The sequence below is a fragment of the Myxocyprinus asiaticus genome, chromosome 20, assembly GCF_019703515.2.
Source record: "Myxocyprinus asiaticus isolate MX2 ecotype Aquarium Trade chromosome 20, UBuf_Myxa_2, whole genome shotgun sequence".
Lineage (NCBI taxonomy): Eukaryota > Metazoa > Chordata > Actinopteri > Cypriniformes > Catostomidae > Myxocyprinus > Myxocyprinus asiaticus.
The window spans coordinates 35,603,418-35,616,464 of record NC_059363.1 but is presented as its reverse complement, the minus strand read 5'-3'; the positions used below and the strand labels follow the sequence as shown (position 1 = coordinate 35,616,464).

Below are 13,047 nucleotides of genomic sequence, written 5' to 3'. Positions count from 1 at the left end.
ATAATCAATTCTATAATGAACCGGAAGCCAGTGAAGAGAGCTTAAGATCAGGGTAATATGTTTGTGCTTACGTGCACCCTTCAGCATTCTGGCCGCAGCATTCTGGATCATTTGCAGTCGAGCAAGGGATGCATGGCTAATTCCTATATAAAGAGAACTGTAATAGTATATGCAGTTTTTTAGCTTCTAATGTAGTTATTCAATTCTAAGCACTCAGAGTTTGTGTTGTTCGATATGGTAGGACCAGATTCAAAACCAGAAGAGGTTGTGATGAACAGTTATAATCAACTATTCTGTTTCTGATGTCCGCAGGAGCTTGAAGCCATTCGAGATGCACTAACGCCAACGCTGGCCTGCGCTGCCGCTAAGATCGGAGACATTGAGTCATTAGAGGCCATAAGGGAAATGGTGAGCTTTTGTATGGTAGTTCTACTAACTTAAAGTAGCAACGCTACTAACTTACAGGGGTAGTAAAAATTGTCATCATGTACCTACACATATTGTGCCAGAGCTGTATTATTTTTTTCTTCTGTGGAATACAAAATGAGATGTTAGGAAGAATGTTAGTCTTTTCACTTTCATTTAATCTTTTTTACTACAATGAAAGTGAATGGTGACTGAGGCTAACATTCCGCCTCACATCTACAGTAGCTAAAAAGTCGCTTCAGTGTAGTGAGCAATTTTTTGTCAGTAACTTGTAGTGTAGTTAGCTACTTTTTCCAAAGGTTAGCGTCACTTAAAACCCTAATAAGTTAACTACTCAATTGATTGAGTTAACTCGTTCCCTCAATTAAATTGAGCAATGGTGTCTCCAAAACTTGAGTAATGAAGTTCACTTATCTTGGTGTTCATATAGAATTAACTTAACTTTTTAAGTTAAGGTAACCAGATGCATGTAGACTTAACTCAGATTTGCTATTTAAATTTTGTTGTTTCTACTTAGTAATTTTAGTTGAATTGACTCAAATGTAGATTATACAATAACAGCTCAAATAAAGAAGATTATAACCGATTCTAGGTCAATCATTAAATAAACTTAATAACCTGCACTTTAGATGCACATGCACATGGTGAACTGAAATTGCGTTAACATGGACCAACTTGACCAAAGGGGATACAGTTGGACACCTAATGGTGTCATCACATGCAACAACATTTTGCAATTTAACAAAATAAATAATACTACACATGAGTTAAAACCTCTATAAATTCTTAATAACAACTTTTTAAATGTCCCCGTTAGTTCCCTTTGACCAAGGAAACCTAATTATATAATTCAAGTGCAAGGGATTATGGGCATTCTGCATATCCTCAATTTTGTACTCAATCGTTTAAGTTATTAACATTTGAAGTCTTAAAGGAATAGTTTGCCCAAAAATTAAAATTCTCTCATTATTAACTCACCCTCATGCCATCCATGATTTGTATGACTTTCTTTCATCTGCTGAACTCAAATGAAGATTGTTTGAAGAATTTTCAGATATTTTGGTCCATACAATGCAAGTGATTGGATGCCAGACTTTTTAAGCTCCTAAAATCACATAAGTCAGCATAAAAGTAATCCATAAGACTCCAGTGGTTAAATCAATATCTTCAGAAGTGAAATTATTGGTGTGGGTGAGAAACAGATACATTTTTATGTCCTTTTTTTTTTTTACTATAAATTCTCCTCCCTGCTCAGTCAATCTCCACTTTAACTCTCATATTCTTCTTTTTGTGTTTTTGGTGATTCACATTCTTCATACATGTAGCCCCCTACTGGACAAGGAGGAGAATTTCTAGCAAAAAAAGGACTTAAATATTGATCTGTTTCTCACCCATTCTTATGATATCGCTTCTGAAGATATGAATTAAAACACTGGAGTCGTATGGATTACTTTTATGCTGCCTTTATGTGCTTTTTGGGGCGTCAGAATTTTAGCACCCATTCACTTGCATTGTATGAACCTACAGAGCTGATATATTCTTCTAAAAATCATAATTTGTGTTCTGTAGAAGAAAGAAAGTAATTCTCATCTGGGATGGCATATGGGTGAGTAAATGATTTGAGAATTTTCATTTTTGGTGAACTATTCTTTTAAATAGGGATGCACCGATACCGATACCATGCTCATGTACTTGTAAAAATGCTCCGATACCAAAAACCGATACCATCTGACGTACGAATGTCATTACGTAAACATTCAGCGCACAGATTAAAATCACGTCATGTCCTAGTGAGATTATTTAACAGCAAAAGCTGCAATTTAATGAGATAAATATATTGTTTGCACGTGCAGCATTTTAAATGTGAGTGCTTGTGAATGTGTGGAGCCAGTGTTGTGCAGGCATAGAGACACAAACTGCTCATAACTTTAGAGATCCTTGACTCATACACAGAAAACACTTATTATTTTGTATTTTGTAGTAGTTTGTAGCAGATGACAGCAGGCAGAGTGCTAATTCACTTTTTAGCACGAGTCATATACAGACTACATATTTATTTATTTATATAGTAGCCTTTTGCAGTTTAATAATCACTGTGATTCACGTAGTGACCGGATTTTCCGGATTGGGAATCTGCCGACATTACGTCAGAGCTCCTTGGTCTAACAACACAGAAATACTTCAAAATAAAAGCTCTGCCAAAATAAAAGCTAAATTTAAAAGTAAAAATTTGACAGAAATAGATTACTACTATATAGTTATGTAATATTCACTTATACTTCTACTACTGCTACTCCTAATAATAATAATAATAATAAATCAGTTGTAACTTATATTTATGCAATATCTCACATTTGTGATGCTCTATTATGCAGCACTTTATTTGACAAAAATAACTCCAATGTTGTATTTAGGATTGTGCTGTGAGGTTCTGTATAAAATCACTTCATTTGGGACCTGGGTAGCTCAGTGGTAAAAGACACTGTCTACCACCCCTGGAGTTCGCTAGTTCGAATCCCTGGGCGTGCTGAGTGACTCCAGCCAGGTCTCCTAAGCAACCAAATTGGCCCATTTGCTAGGGAGGGTAGAGTCACATGGGGTAGTCTCCTCGTGGTCACTATAATGTGGTTCGTTCTCGGTGAGGCGCATGGTGAGTTGAGCGCGGATGCCGCGGTGGATGCCGTGAATCCTCCACACGCGCTATGTCTCCGTGGCAACGCACTCAACAAGCCACGCGATAAGATGCGTGGGTTGATGGTCTCGGACGCGGAGGCAACTGGGATTCATCCTCCGCCACCCGGATTGAGGCGAATCACTACGTGACCACGAGGACTTAAAAGCGCACTGGGAATTGGGCATTCCAAATTGGGTGAAAAGGGGAAAAAAATCCACAAAAAAAAAAAAAATCACTTCATTTGATTATGTTGAAAAATAATTGGTATACTAATTATAATTGGTATACTAATTATATGATTAAAGTTGGTATAATTGGTATACTTTCATTTGATTAAAGTTTTAATTAATTAATTTATTTAAACACTATTTTGATGATAAAATTTAAATAAACTGCTGATATGGAGTTCAGGAAAAAAAAAAAAAACAGGTTTCGGACTCGATATCGGTAGAACATCCCTACTTTTAAGTCTATAGATTTTTAAGATAAATAAGTCCAATGAACATATATATTTGAGTTATGAGCCCAAAACTAGACATTTAAGTAATGTTTAATTAAGACAACTTGATTTTTTCCATTAATGACAACAATAGGCTTTACAGATTTGACTGTAGTTCAACTAGTTTAATTTATGAGTAGCTTATTGTGTGTGGTAATGTAAAGCTAAACCAGCACATAACCATGAAAGGACTGTACAATGTAATTCATTAAACAATGTTAAACACGCTTCCACACTAGGTGTGGAACTTTCCAGGAGACAAAAAGTAGAAAGTTGTGCGCTTAATATTCCTAAACATTTTAAAACACGTAAACTATTTTTAATTGGGAAATAGTATATAAAATAATCTATTAAGAGGCCTACTTATGTATCATTCACTTAGTTTGGACACAGTGGGTAGGTATGAGATAACATTTGACCCCAGCAGGCTAAACACAAACATTGATCTTGCAAAGCATGACGTCACTGGTTAAACAGAACAGGAAACCAAACATATTTGTTTCATCTGAAGTTTGGCATTCAGATAAGACCTCTAGTTCACAACTGAGATTTCCTCATGTTTTATTTGTATAACCATATAACTGATATCCCTAATCCTGAATGATCTGCTCTTATATAATAGTTTTGGGTTGTTTTCACAGTAATTTGTCAAGGTAATTTGCCTGGCATTTTGTGCACATGAAAAACAAAATGCAAGTAAAATATAACTAAAACATGCAAACAAGTCAGATGTATCAACATTGTACGTGGGTGAATCTCATGAAACCTGTCAAGAAATGTTGGTTCATATTTAAAAAGAAAGAAAATAGCATATTCTTAAAATCAAAAGAAGACAATGCTTAAGAAATTAAAGCCTACTTCTTACCGGACCAACAATTTCTTTGCATTGTAACATTATTTTCATGGCATTAATTACATGACAAGCATTCCTTCCCTCCTTACCACATTGCAAAAAAAAACAAAAAACAACTGTAATGTGAAAAAATACTTATATATTATTTAAATTGTTAAGTGAATATTTTATGCATGTAATTTATGCCAATTGAAAAACAAAAATCGTTGCATTACAATTTAAAAAAATCATGAAAATCGAATGAGAATCACCAGTGAGAATAATGGGAATTACAAAAATGACTGGCCTATTTTAGTATTTAGAATTGGGGGAAATGTGTTTAAATGTCATTAAAATAATGTGACAATGCCAAATAACTGACAAAACCCTTAAATATTTTTTGTTTGTTTTTGTTTTTATAATTTAATAGCAAACTTCATATACCATTTTTTTCATTATCTTTATGCAATATATATATATGTATATATATATATATATATATATATATGTAACCTGGACATTTTTTTTTGTGAGATTCACCCTTGTACTGATCCGAAGTACAGTACTAAAAGTCTTAGGCACATAAGATGTTTAACAAAAACATTTGTCTTAAGATGGTTATTTATAACTTTAGCTGTAGTGTGTCAATAGGTAATATACATTTTAGACTCCCAAACATTCCTTCTGCAAACAGAATAGAATAGAATAGAATAGAATAGAATAGAATAGAAGAACATGTAGCCCTGCAACAGAGACCCCCACTGAACATCGAGTCAGTCTGGGATTACATGAAGAGACAGAAGAACTGTGGCGAATTCTCCAAGAAGCTTGGAACATCCTATCTGCCAACAACCAAGAAAAACTTTGTCCAGGTTTCCCTAGGAGAATTGGTGCTGTTTTGAAGGCAAAGTTGGTCACACCAAATATTGATTTAGCTTTTTTTATGTTTACTAGACTTTGGATGATGTTAATTGAAAAATGAGAACTAATTGTGGCACTATTTTTGAAGAAATCCTCACTATGCAACATTTTTCACAGGTGCCTAGAACTTTTGCACAGTACCGTACATTGTACCGAATACAGTCTGAAACAGACACAGGAAATGATAGATGTGTTTCTGTTTAGGGCACTGACTTAAGCATGGCTGATTATGATGGCCGCACTCCACTGCACATCGCCGCATGTGAAGGGCATCTGAAAGTGGTGCAGTATCTCCTGAGTCAGGGGGCCACTGTCTACGCCAAAGATCGCTACGGCGACACACCCCTTCACAATGCCGTTCGCTTCAGGTAATGCTGGCCCACACAAGGCTGGATGGTTTAGCCATCTGCTTCTGTGCATTAGAACATTTGTGAATGTAAAAGGAAATTAATGTTTTGCAGTAACTGAATGCTTACTGTTGTTTTCACCACGGCTAGTGTGTAGGCGTGGAGATAGGTGTGTGTATGTGTTGTTTAACTGGTCTTTTATCATGTAACACATTTCTTCCATTCACTCAGATTGAAGGGGCTTACAGTTATAGGTCATCTATATGTTTCAGTGTACTGTATGTAATTCATGTTATATTTTTGTCCACTTCATTTTTAGAGCCAGTTAAAAAGTTAGTCATTTAGCCCAGTGGTTTTGCATCAGGACCACACATAATGCCATTACACAATACCAAACTTGTAATCAGTAATGTAGTATGGGTCATATATGCTTTTCGTTTATGCCTTTATGTAGTTTTGTTCATAGTTTTCAAAGAAGGCAGCCAAGTGGCAAATCAATTTACAGCATAATACTGTAAGGTTGATTGTCCAACACAGCCCTTGACATCAACAACAAAAGATATGGCAAGCAGTTTCTCTTCCCTTTTAAAAGTTGATAAGCCTGTTTATTTTGCTATCCTACGTGAATCATTTATTTATTTGGCTAGTTGCAGTTTACTACTAGTATTTAGCATAGATTTTTTTTCTGGTTATAACCAGAAAAAAATAAAGACCGGTTCCCTATCTGTCACTCACTCGACGTTGTGTCGATGTAGTGACACTAGGGGTCACCCTTGGGAGCCCGAGACACCTCTGGTCTTTGATAAAAGACCAATGAAAATTGGCGAGTGGTATTTGCATGCCACTCCCCCAGACATACGGGTATAAAAGGAGCTGGTATGCAACCACTCATTCAGTTTTTCTCTTCGGAGCCGAACGGTCATGCTCATTGAGCTGAATTCTACTGTTCATTCACCTCTGCTGGATCTGACGTCGCATTTCAGCGGCTTCTCCCTCCTCTGCACTGGTGCACTGCAGAGAACACCCCTGGGCGCTTCGGCAGAAAACAAAGAGATTATATTTTCTGAAAGAGCTTTTCCCTCTAAAAGAGTATATTTCTCTAAAAGAGCGGCACACACGGAACGTCTTTTTAAAGACGCGTCTTTTTAAAGATGCCTTTAAAGGTGTGTTATTCCTGGTTGCGGTCGTTATCTCTCAACTTCGGATGGTCATGATTGCTGTCTTTCGTGTCTGGGCGCGACCCACACGGAGGCAGCGTTTGTGGCTGGTTCATGTTCTCATTGCGAGAACATGACCATAGCAACGTTGCGGTCACGGCTTGCTTTCATAAGAAAGTAAGCCACCCCAGCGGCTCCCCGCCTTGGTCCTTCTACCTATGGGTGTGAGGCCAGCGCAGCTAGCACTGGGGGCGATTTGGGGACCCCAATGGGATCACCTCCGCTGGGTATCCCCCCGCGGACCTCCCATTCCCAGCATGCTCGTCTGCCCCAGTCGGGCTTCCGGATGAGTTCGCCGGCTTGTCTCATGGCAAGTCTGGCTTCTTGTTCGGAGCCTGCGAAGATGATGAGCTCTCGAGCGCAGCATCGGAGAGCGGGCTTGTCCAGTCGGACGCAGAAGCCTCAGCTGGGCTCCCCCCCTCGGGGACGATTGCCCAGTCGCTGGCTGATGCCGAAATGACGGACATGCTTTCCCGGGCGCCGCTCAAAGCAGCCACGCCCCACTCCAGTGCCATTCTTCCCGGAAGTGCATGAGGAGCTGACGAAATCGTGGGAGGCACCTTTTACTGCCCCGCTCTCACTACTCTCGATGGCGGGGCGGCCAGGGGCTATACAGCAATTCCCCCGGTGGATAAGGCACTCGCGGTGCACCTATGCCCGCAGAGCGCCGCCACCTTGTGCGGACACCCTAAGCTCGCGTCCAAGCCCTGTAGGCTCACGTCATCCCTGACGGCTAAAGCCTACAGTGCTGCTGAACAAGCCACCTCTGCCCTGCACGCCATGGCTCTCCTGCAGGTCCGCCAAGCCAAGGCGTTGAAAGAACTGCATGAGGGTAGTTCCGCCCCATATTTTATGCAGAAACTGCGCTCGGCGACCGACCTCGCTTTCCGAGCGACGAAGGTCACGGCGCGGTCTCTCGGGCGGACGATGGCCACATTAGTGGTCCAGGAGCGCCACCTTTGGCTCAACCTGCACCCCGTCTGCTCATCGCCAAGGGCGTCACCCCGCCCCTTCGAACTGGCCCCGGCTTGGAGCCCACCGCAGGAAGCAGACGCCACCCATCTCACAGTCGGCGCCTAAGAATCCACGGAAGTCATCAAAGAGCCCCTGAGACTGGCCACCCAAGGACGAAGGAACCCACTCACCTGGAGCTGGTAAGAAGACCACTCCATCCCCCGGTGGAGGGCCAGATGGAAAATCTTTTGTTACCTTTTTGTTTGATTTCGCCGCATGCCCAAGTGGCTGCGGTACCCAACAGTTAGCAAAAGAGTGGTTTCCTTCCTCCCTGGGTCACATACCCGGTGTGCACGGTCGTCATCTCGACTACCGTCCACGGGTTTTTTTCTTGCAGGATTGGCGCTCCAGCGGTGGTCTTTCCACCCCCGAGCGCCCAGCACACAGCCACCCCCGATGTGGCAGTCTCCACAGGTTACGAGGACAGGCCTCTTCCTCCCCCGTCCCAGGCTGTTCCAGGGTTGGTCACAAGGAGCCAGGAAAGTGCTTCGATGTCCCTAGACTCAGCACGGCCACAACGTGGTGTGGCACCTCGAGCTCCGCCCTGCTGTGAGGTCCCACCTGCCGGTACGTCTGATGACGTTGTCCCCTTGGTCCCCCTTGCGCGGAACTTGGACGCGTGGCTTGCGCTTTCCAAACTGTCACGATGGCTGATCCGGACCGTCCGACTTGGCTACGCGATTCAGCTCACCAGGCACCCGCCCAGGTTCAGCGGTATTCTCTTCACCTTGGTCAAGAACGAAAACGTTGCTACCTTGCGCGCGGAGATTGCTACCCTCCTACGGAAAAGCATGATAGAACCTGTTCCTCCAGCCGAGATGAAGAAGGGGTTTTACAGCCCCTACTTCATCGTACCGAAAAAAGGCGGTGGGTTGCTGCCAATCTTGGACCTGCGAGTACTGAACCGGGCCTTACACAGACTCCCGTTCAAGATGTTGACGCAAAAACGCATTCTGGTGAGCGTCTGGCATCAAGATTGGTTCGCAGCGGTAGACCTGAAGGACGCGTACTTCCACGTCTCGATCCTTCCTCGACACAGACCCTTCCTGCGGTTTGCATTCGAGGGTCAGGCGTATCAGTACAAAGTCCTCCCTTTCAGCCTGTCCCTGTCTCCTCGCGTCTTCACGAAGGTCGCAGAGGCTGCCTTTGCCCCGTTAAGGGAGGTGGGCATTCTCAACTATCTCGATGACTGGCTAATCCTAGCTCACTCTCGAGACATGTTGTGCGCACACAGGGACTTGGTGCTCTCACACATCAGCCGACTAGGGCTTTGGGTCAACTGGGAAAAGAGCAAGCTCCTCCCGGTTCAGAGCATCTCTTTTCTCGGTTTGGAGCTGGACTCAGTCTCTTTGACAGCGCACCTTATGAACAAGCGCGCCCAGTCGGTGCTGGCCTGTTTGAAGGTGTTCAAACAGAAAACAGCAGTTCCACTGAAACTTTTTCAGTGGCTCCTGGGGCATATGGCATCCTCGGCAGTAGGCACCCCACTCAGGTTGATGCATATGAGAATGCTTCAGCACTGGCTCCAGACTCGATTCCCGAGATGGGCATGGCGCCACGGGACACATCGCGTGGTCATCACGCCGGTCTGTCACCGTCTTTTCAGCCCTTGGACCGACCTCTCATTTCTACGGGCAGGTGTTCCTCTAGAACTGGTCTCCAGGCGCGTCGTGGTCACGACAGACGCCTCCAAAACGGGCTGGGGCGCTGTTTGCAATGGGCACGCAGCCGCCGGCCTGTGGATGGGCCCAAGACTGCATTGGCACATCAACTGCCTTGAGTTGTTGGCAATTCTGCTCGCCCTGCGGAGGTTTCGGCCGTTGATCCAGGGCAAGCACGTGTTAGTTCGGACAGACAACGGTAGCCATGTCAACCGCCAAGGCGGTCTGCGCTCTCGTTGTATGTCGCAACTTGCCCACCGTCTCCTCCTCTGGATTCAGCAGCACTTCAAGTCACTACGAGCCACTCACATCCCGGGCAACCTCAACACTACAGCGGATGCACTGTCACGGCAGGTTAACCTCAGGGGAGAGTGGAGACTCCACCCTCATGCCCCCTGGCCTACGCAAATATGCCTTTCCCCCAGTGAGCCTACTTGCACAGACCCTGTGCAAGGTCAGGGAGGACGAGGAGCAGGTCATCCTGGTAGCACCCTACTGGCCCACCCAGACGTGGTTCTCGGACCTCATGCTCCTCGCGACAGACCCCCCTGGCGAATTCCCCTGAGGAAGGACCTTCTTTCTCAGGGACGGAGCACCCTCTGGCACCCGCGACTAGACATCTGGAATCTTCATGTCTGGCCCCTGGACGGGACACGGAAGACCTGCGGTGGTAGACACGATCACTCAGGCTAGGGCCCCCTCTACGAGGCGCCTGTATGCCTTTAAGTGGCGTCTGTTCACTAAGTGGTGTTCTTCCCGACGGGAGGACCCCCAAAGATGCGCACACCACAATGCAGTCGACGGTAAGTCCTTAGGGAAGCACAACTTGATCATCAGGTTCCTAAGAGGCACCAGGAGGGTGAATCCCTCCAGACTGCGCCTCGTTCCCCATGGGACCTCTCTGTAATTCTTTAGGGTCTACAGAGAGCCCCCTTTGAGCCTTTGCAGTCAGCCGAGCTTAAGGCACTCTCCTTGAAGACTGCCCTCCTGACTGAGCTCACTTCCATCAAGAGGGTAGGAGACCTGCAAGCGTTCTCTGTCAGCGAAATGTGCCTGGAGTTCGGTCCAGGTTACTCTTACGTGATCCTGAGACCCCGACCGGGTTATGTGCCCAAGGTTCCCACCACCCTTTTTAGGGACCAGGTGGTGAACCTGCAAGCGCTGCCTCAGGAGGAGGCAGACCCAGCCCTGTCGATGCTGTGTCCGGTGCGTGCTTTACGCATCTATTTGGATCGCACGCAGAGCTTTAGAATCTCTGAGCAGCTCTTTGTCTGCTTTGGTGCACAGCAGAAAGGAAGTGCTGTCTCCAAGCAGAGGATCGCCCACTGGCTCATTGATGCCATAACTATGGCATATCATGCCCAGGACATGCCGCCCCCGGTAGGGCTACGAGCCCATTCTACTAGGGGTGTAGTGGCCTCCTGGGCCCTGGCCAGGGGTGCCTCTCTAACAGACATTTGCAGAGCAGTAGGCTGGGCAACACCCAACACCTTTGCAAGGTTCTACAACCTCCGGGTGGAACCGGTTTCGTCCCAGGTAGTGGCACGCTATACAACCGGATAAGCCCGGGATAGCCGGCCGGGTGTATCGTTTGCACATAGCGCCTTCCACCTCCTTTTGAGCTGAAGACGTGCGCCATTAATTCCCAGTAGTGTCACAAACTTTGTTCCCTGGTTGACTTCCTCCGAGCCCTGTGGCAGTCGAGTTTTCGGAGAGACTCTGTGGCGTTTCGTATAGGGACCCCTAGTGTCACTACATCGACACAACGTCGAGTGAGTGACAGATAGGGAACGTCATGGTTACTTGTGTAACCTCCGTTCCCTGATGGAGGGAACGAGACGTTGTGTCCCTCCTGCCACAACGCTGAACTACCCGCTGAAATGGCCGGACCTTGTCTCGGCTCCTCAGCATAAAACCTGAATGAGTGGTTGCATACCAGCTCCTTTTATACCCGTATGTCCGGGGGAGTGGCATGCAAATACCACTCGCCAATTTTCATTGGCCTTTTATCAAAGACCAGAGGTGTCTCGGGCTCCCAAGAGTGACCCCTAGTGTCACTACATCGACACAACGTCTCGTTCCCTCCATCAGGGAACAGAGGTTACACAAGTAACCATGATGTTAATAAATATCCATTTAAAAAATTATAACCGGTTAATTAAAGAATTCACTGATTCACTTATATGCAGCGTTGGGATTTCCAATTCATTTTAATGAATCGGTTCGGATCACATAAAGAAGCGTTTAAAATAACGGTTCTTTTATATGCAGTGCTGGGAAGTAATACATTTTAGTGTATTGGTTTGTTCGAACAGTTTGTTTACAGATTTACTCTGCCCCTGCCCAGATGTACTTTTTATATATATATATATATATATATATATATATATATATATATATATATATATATATATTTTATTATTCAGTTAATTTCTGCTGTTTATCTTTGTTATTGACTTAGTTAAATATAAAGTATTTTTTAAATTTAATTATATGTATTTAGTTTAAATTTGATTTATGTTCAATTTAGTATAAGTTGTAATAATTATAAATTTATATAAAGTATTAATGTTCAAAATAATATTGTCACCCTAACTGTTTAATGTTACTCTGAGATCGTCACTGGTTTTGTGCCAGATAAATACCTACTGTTCTGATTGCAGAGTAATATAATACTATCTAATATTTATGTTATTAAAATTATTGTCTTTCTTAAATTGCTTCATTGTAGTTAGCTACTGTTTGTTAGTAGCTTGCAGTGTTAAAGGGTAACTTTACTGTAGTTTAGCTACTGTAAATTTTGAGTAGCTTGTAATTTGGGAAGCTACAGTTTCAAAGCACCTTCCCCAACACTGTACAGATCACAGCTAAACCTGTTCTTTTTCTAATGTTCATGTCACCATGCTGTTTGTCAGCTTTCTAGCTCTTGACTGCTGACGCCATCTTGAACCTTGTGTACACTGCAATCACAGCAAATCTCTCCGGAGTGAATATATGATCTACATCTGGCCTAATTCTGCAGACTTTGTGCATATGAAAGCCCTAACATGAACGCTTACTAATGGCCACATTGTGATCTGTCAAGCAAAGCAAATTATTGCGAGACATAGGAAATTAGGACGAAATCTATCCTCTTTCTTTACTCCAATCCTCCATGGACCATCAGTAGCTTCTAAACGTTTTATTTGGTTTTTCTCTGTGGAGAAATAAGACACAATGAGAACTGCATGTGGTGTCAACCTCATTAAGAGAGTTTAAGGGAAGGGGGTGCCACTATATTAGTATTCTATCGAGAGATAGACTGGGATAGAGTGTTTCAAGTGATTAGCGATGCTTAATTAGATTAATCATGAGGCAGACAGTTTCATTTTTACATTTTATTTTTTAGGTCTGTGTGCACTACCAACTATTTTTTTGTCTCTTTTTATTTTTGGTTCAGAGCCATTAAAGGGCTAG

General features: G+C 43.6%; 1 protein-coding gene across 6 annotated transcripts in view; it reads left to right on the top strand.

The window, feature by feature from the left end:
- LOC127411220 (60 kDa lysophospholipase-like) overlaps positions 1-13,047 on the top strand; it is a 164,278-nt gene that overhangs the window by 134,166 nt on the left and 17,065 nt on the right. For all 6 annotated transcript variants that reach the window (XM_051646627.1, XM_051646625.1, XM_051646624.1 and 3 more), the window contains 2 exons: positions 313-408; positions 5,557-5,720. In XM_051646627.1, coding sequence (XP_051502587.1) covers positions 313-408; positions 5,557-5,720 — 260 coding nt within the window. The remainder of the gene's footprint in view (positions 1-312; positions 409-5,556; positions 5,721-13,047) is intronic.